At 34.4% G+C, this 6,375-nt stretch overlaps 1 protein-coding gene across 1 annotated transcript; it reads right to left on the bottom strand.

Moving 5' to 3' along the window:
* Positions 1–1,782: 1,782 nt before the first annotated feature.
* Positions 1,783–6,101, bottom strand: LOC109338784 (probable protein phosphatase 2C 33). The gene is made up of 5 exons (XM_019576097.1): positions 5,686–6,101; positions 4,291–4,680; positions 3,342–3,459; positions 2,665–2,888; positions 1,783–2,537 (listed from the first exon to the last, which is right to left on the bottom strand). Exons 1-5 carry the CDS (start codon positions 5,908–5,910, stop codon positions 2,049–2,051), a joined length of 1,446 nt encoding a protein of 481 aa, XP_019431642.1. The 5' UTR covers positions 5,911–6,101; the 3' UTR covers positions 1,783–2,048.
* Between the last annotated feature and the right edge of the window lie 274 nt (positions 6,102–6,375).

The following is a 6,375-nucleotide window of genomic DNA, read 5'->3' on the forward strand; positions in this document are numbered from 1 at the left end:
AAAACATGAACCACGAGAGGAAGGCTACAAAGATAAGTTGTTGAATAGGTAAGTGAAAGGTCAAATTTATAGAAGAGGTTGACGGTGACAAAGGATGGAAAGTGAGATTAGAATATGGGGAAAGGCGAATGGCAGGAGATTAATTCTTCATAGTAAAGTACCTTGCTAATAATGTCCTTTGTACTGCAACAATGTAGAAGATGAAGAAGCAAACACTATTCTTTGCGGAATGTTTATGCTTTTTAATAATTAGGACGCTTGTTATATTTTCATTTGGTAAGGAGATAAGTAATCATTTATTATTAGAAGATGTTTTATTCTCTAAAATATAATACATAAGTTATATAAAAAACTAAGGGTGAGGATTCACTTACTCAACATCTTAACCACAATTATAAGAAAATTCAATTGTTTGAATTAGTCAATAAATCTAAATCGTTAGATTTCTTTAAAATTGGTGACTAAGATATAAGATAAGTTTTTTAAACTTATTCTTAGAGTAAATAAATCCCCCAAAAATTAATATATACTTCAGACAACTTATGAATATATCTACTAACTATTTTCTATGCAAATTGACAATTGATAATTACAATACTACATTTTTTGTCATAAAATATGTATCATTTTATTATTATTTTTATTGGTTAGAAAAATAAAGTTAATATATTTAATTTTTATTTTACTTTTTTCTCACTAATAATAAATGGTATAAGAAATAATACACATCTTAAAATAGAGGATGTTAATCCTTAAAAGTCGTAGGTATCAGTAATTCATTTATTGCCATTTATGCATGACCATCTTGCTGTCACCGAACGACACTGTCCATTGGTATGCAATAGCGTACCGTTGGAACTCGCTACACCACATTATTCTTGAGGGGCATGCCATTTTCACAATTTCCTTGTATAGTCAAATATGCGTAATAGATCAATGTCAATAAGACAATAACAATTCAAGGCCTATTAGTTAGATAATTAAGACATTGGTTCTCCTAAAAGAAATTTCCCCCCCTCATTAATGGAGAAGGTTAAACACAAAGAATACTTTACAACCTTAGATGACTTTTCAAGCTTGATTTGAAAAGATTGTTTTTTTAGTACCAAGAGTATCTCATCATAACGTATAGAACTAATCTCTTTTGGGATGTTTGGCTTCTACTCTCAACAATGGTCGCTCTCAAGAATTGAATCATTAAACTTTTTATCATTCTATAAATTTTACAAGGATCTTATATCACTAAACTAACATTATGGTGTTATTTGAAAAAATTATTTTAGACCTAATAATTGAATTAAAAATACTATAAGTGAAAGAATTCATGTGCCCCAAGATTCCGTGATTGCACATCCGATCTTGAAGTCGACTCAAAAGGTTTTTTTTTGCAAATGAAAAGGACACCATTATTGATTGAGTTTTTGTTACAGTTTGTATTATATTAATCTAATTATAATACAATTAATGAAGCATTGATCAAATAAAGTAAAGTCTCATTATATCCTAATGTAATGAAGTGGGTCAAAAGTTCATTACTTGGAGGGACATTTTTTTTAAAAGAACAGCCACACCAAAAAAAATGGTTAGTTAACCAAAAAAATGGGTTTATACCAAAAAAATGTTTTGGTTATACCAAAAAAATATAATTATAATTAGTGGATTATCATTAAAAAAGGGGTTAATTAACAAAATTGAGTTCATGGTTTTAAACACAGACATACCATGGGACATGTCATTTTTCACATTTTACTGTCTTCCAGTGCCATAAAATGTACCCATAAATTAATAATAGGCACAACAAAAGTAAGCCCTTTCAAAATATTATTTTAGTATGAAGAGTCTGATTTTACAAAAACTTAAAACTTCCAGACACACTAAAACAGACCACCCTTCCCTTCCAGTCCAAATTTGAGACCAAAGCCATTAAAAGGTGGTAACAGGAAAAAGTGCAATGGAAAGTGAAAAAAAAAAACAAATGACAAATGTATGTATCTATAGTAAAGATAGGAACAAAAAATATGGCACCAACTCCATATTGCATGCTTGAATCATTTGCGTTTTCTCATCCCTGCTGCAGCTTTGTCGTCTTCTTTGTCAGGGACAAATCTTGGGAGATTTAATAATGTGTTTACACGAGATACTCCTTCAAGAGCAGACCAATCTTTTTCCGACTCAGCATCAATCTCCTCATCCTTGGACACTTCGTCATTGCTTTCTCCATGTGACGCGTTGTTGCTTGCCCTGCAAGTTCCTGACGCTTTTAGAATGGTAGGTCCAGAAGCAGCTCCATCAGCACTGCTGACTTGGTCTGCCGAACTAGGCTGCTCGTTGGATTTGGCATTGGAAGCACTGGATATTGGGTGCAAGTCTGAGTCCAGGAAGAGGCAAACCACAGCACAGTCATCTACTTTGGAAGTTGGATATTTGTATCTCCAACCTCTAACTGCTGACTCGACCAGTGCTCGAGCTGCTGAGGAACGACTTGGAGCTGCAGCGACAATATCTACGACTTCTTTGTTTGAGAGCACATCCCAAATCTGGTACAAACAAATAACAGCAAGATTGTGATGAAAATGAGAAAACAGAAGGGCAGGCGAAAACAAATTATGTCAACTAAAAGAACAAATTTAGTAGACAAGTGGAAATACAAGTCAGGTCTTATACCCCATCTGTTGCTAAGACAACAAACTCATCGTTCTCGGTGAGTTGGCGGTATGATACATCTGGAACAGATATCAAGCCAAAATCTTTAAGACAAAAATCTCCAAATGCACGTGCCATGGCAAGGCCAGGGGAATCATTATTTGGCAACCAAACTCGAGCAACTTCAGGTTCATCATGAAGAGCAAAGACACGTCCTTTACATTTACGAATTCTCTCTGCTTCAGCTGTAAAAGTGAAAAGGAAATAAGGAAAGATCTGCAGGCAACATCTTGCACATTAATGACTGACCATCTGTGTTACACCAACACAGGTTGGTACAGAGTATGGGGTATGCTATAATACATAATAAAACATAAGAAAGTTGCACTACAAATAAAAACACAAATACGCATATTATATTATTATTACATGATAGACATTACTTCAAGACAAATGGAATATGTTTCAAGTAAACTATGTTCTTCATGGAACTGATCTAGATCAGAATTTTCCTTTCTCCCACTTTTTGATATACTTTTGGTAGCTCAAATAAGATACAGGCACAAGTATCTTACATGAAAATGGAATTAATAAGAACAATGATATTTTTAGTACTCTCCCAGACTGGATTTAAGATTCTCAAAATCTTATGTTACTATTAAACAAAGTAAGCAAGAACTTCCAGAAGAGTAATATACCTGGAAGATTGGGTTTTAGATCAACAGTTAACTGGACTGCAACAATAGAGTCATCTTTAGCTCTTGTACCCATCACAGCTCTAGAGTCCCCAACATTTCCAATTATAAGATGACGACCCTACAAAGGAAGAAAAATATCTTTTGGTCATAACTAATTAACATGCACGTAAACAACAACAACAACCAAGTCTTAGTCCCGCTAAGTATAATCGATTACATGAATAGAGTGACGCTATCATGATCAATAATAAATTATGTTCATTGACTAAACATTGATCTTCAAATCTTTCTTAATCGCTTCGCTTATATTTTTCTTGGCTTCCTTTACCACTAAAAAATGGACTAACCTCCATTTGATCAACTCTCTTTACTAGTCCTTCTAATAGTCTCCTTACACGTACCCAAACTATCTAAGGTGTGATTCTACCATCTTTTCTATAATAGAAGTTATCTCAACTTTCTCCCTAATGTACTCATTCCTAATCTTATCTTGTCTACTATGTCCACCCATCCAATGTAATATTCTCATTTATGTTACAATGAGTTTATTCTCTTGATGACATTTACCATCCAATATTCAGTCCATATAACATTGTGAATCTTATAATCATGTCTTAAATTTTCCCTTAAGCTTGTGTGACACTTTTTTATCATATCTGACACCTGAAGCACTCTGACATTTCATCTACCCGCTTGAATCGTATGGTTTACATCTTCCTCAATTTCTTCATCTAAGTAAAATAAAATGTCATATATTGGTGTAATGATTAAGTTGTTACTTAGTGACCATGGAGTCATGGATTTAAATCCTGGAAACAAGCTCTCCATTTGCAGGGGTAAGCTTGTGTATATCTCTACCTGTCCCAAATCCCACTAAGTAGGAGCCTCGTTTACTAAGCCGCCAATTTATATTAGAATCACTAATATTACAAACATTACAAGTCAATACCTGCTTAACAAGAGTGACTGCTGTTGTCCCACTACAAAAGCAATCAATACTTGGATGTGTCTTTAGTTCTCTATCCATAACTTTGAATGCCTTCAAAAAGGACTGTTTAAGTGTCTGAAATATTTCTGGGTGTTTTGTTGTTTCCTCAGCATCAATGGATGTCCTAGATTCCTCATCAGCAGATACAAAAGCGGCCTCTTCAGAATTCATGCTTCCAGCAGCATTAACGCTGATCTCCTTGAGGACTTCATCACCAGACACACAATGTTCCCAATGAGCATTCAGTTTTAGAGGAAGAGAATCCCTCACTCTTTTTGCAACCATGTGACCATATGGACCATGACCATCAAAAACTCCACAGAAAATTGTATCTTGCCGAGAACAAAAGTTCTGCAATACAAGATGAGCCGAATCAGTGAAAACACTACTCAATAGAAGAAAAAATGGTATATCAACAATTCCTAATAGTCCAGAAACAGTTACCAAGAGATTACTGACCCCCATTTCCCAACCTAAAAAATGTAAATCCTTACAGTATAGTAGTAAAGTACATAAAATGGACCACTAAGGTGTTGGTCTAGTGGTGTAAGGCCTTGCTAAATCCCTAGGAAAAGCAAAAGGTCAATAGTTCGATTCCTAGAAGCAACACTTGTTGGGAGGAACAGCTACGCACCTTGAAAGGAATTAGTTCCTTACCCAAAAAGGTAAGGGGATACCGTTGGTAGTACAAACAAAATATATAAAATGGCAACATATAATTTTCCTTATAAGTCAACTGACTACAGATCAATTTTCATGCAATTCTCTTGAGGGGTGAGGAAACAAACTAATATCTTTCCGGAATTGAGTCATCCACCATCTTTCACCAGGTGATCCCAGCAGTGAAGAATAAAATATCACTGCATCAAATCCTTGATGCAAATAATCAAAACCAAATATTGTAATAGAAAAAACATAGTTGAATAAAGATATAGTCAAAGGAAACCATGGGAGCAACCTCCTTAGTTAAGACAGACCACAGCCAAATTAGCAGAAAGTAGAAATAAGTAACACAAGAATCAATCTGGTCCTTTAAAAATTTTGTGCATATCAATTTGGTCACTAAAAAATTTAAAACACCAAGATAGTCTCATAAATATCAAATTAAGGGAAAATTGGTCATCTTTAGCATTTTAATGACCCCTAATAGAGACTATTTTAAGTAATATTTGCAAATTTTACAGTACTACTTTAGAATTTTACTTCTTCAAGATCAAAGTGTTACACAATTTTATAAGGACGAAATTGGGTATTCAATAAACAAATGGGAGGTGCAAAATAAACAACAAACAAATGGGTGTCTTGCCTAAATTTACAAACAAAATAAAGAATAAAGGATGTGAGTAAAAACCAAACCTCCCAAACAAGCATGGCATCTTGATTGGTTCCCTTCTTGCCTTGTTGAGTAAACAAGGAAGCAAATTGGGTAGACCCATTAAGGAAGATCCTACCAGGGACCCTATGAAGTGGTTCATTTTTCCAGTACTCAGTGGAAGAACTGTGTGATCCAAGCTTCTTCTTGGAGTTCTTCCTGTAACTTGGGTGTGGGCTCCTGCTTTCTACAGAGAAGCAGGAACCCATTCTAAGAGCACTTAGGATTGAGTAAATGCACTCCAGACCTAAACAACTACACCCACCACTCTCTTCTCTTGATGGATCCGTCACAACCACTTTAGAGTATAATAAAAATAAACTTTTTTTCTCTCCTTCTCTTAGATTATTGAGATTTTTGCTGATTCAGCTTCAACCATCAATAGATAATAACAAAGACAGTTAAATGTACATGTTTTCTCTCTCTCTCTGTCTTATCTATCTATTTCTCTCTCTACTTATTATGGAATAATAGATAATGGGCACATGGACATGCAGATCTATGTAATCTAAAACAACAGCTACAGCTAACTAGGAACAGAAAATGTCTTTAAAGTTGTTTTTTTTATGGCATTATATGAACATGTGGGAAAAAATGTTTTGAGGTAGCTATAGATCAAAGGAAGGTTGAGATGGGATTTGAATTTTGACTAAGAAATGGAAGAGGGAATGTAA

This window comes from Lupinus angustifolius, unplaced genomic scaffold, assembly GCF_001865875.1.
Source record: "Lupinus angustifolius cultivar Tanjil unplaced genomic scaffold, LupAngTanjil_v1.0 Scaffold_41_248, whole genome shotgun sequence".
NCBI lineage: Eukaryota > Viridiplantae > Streptophyta > Magnoliopsida > Fabales > Fabaceae > Lupinus > Lupinus angustifolius.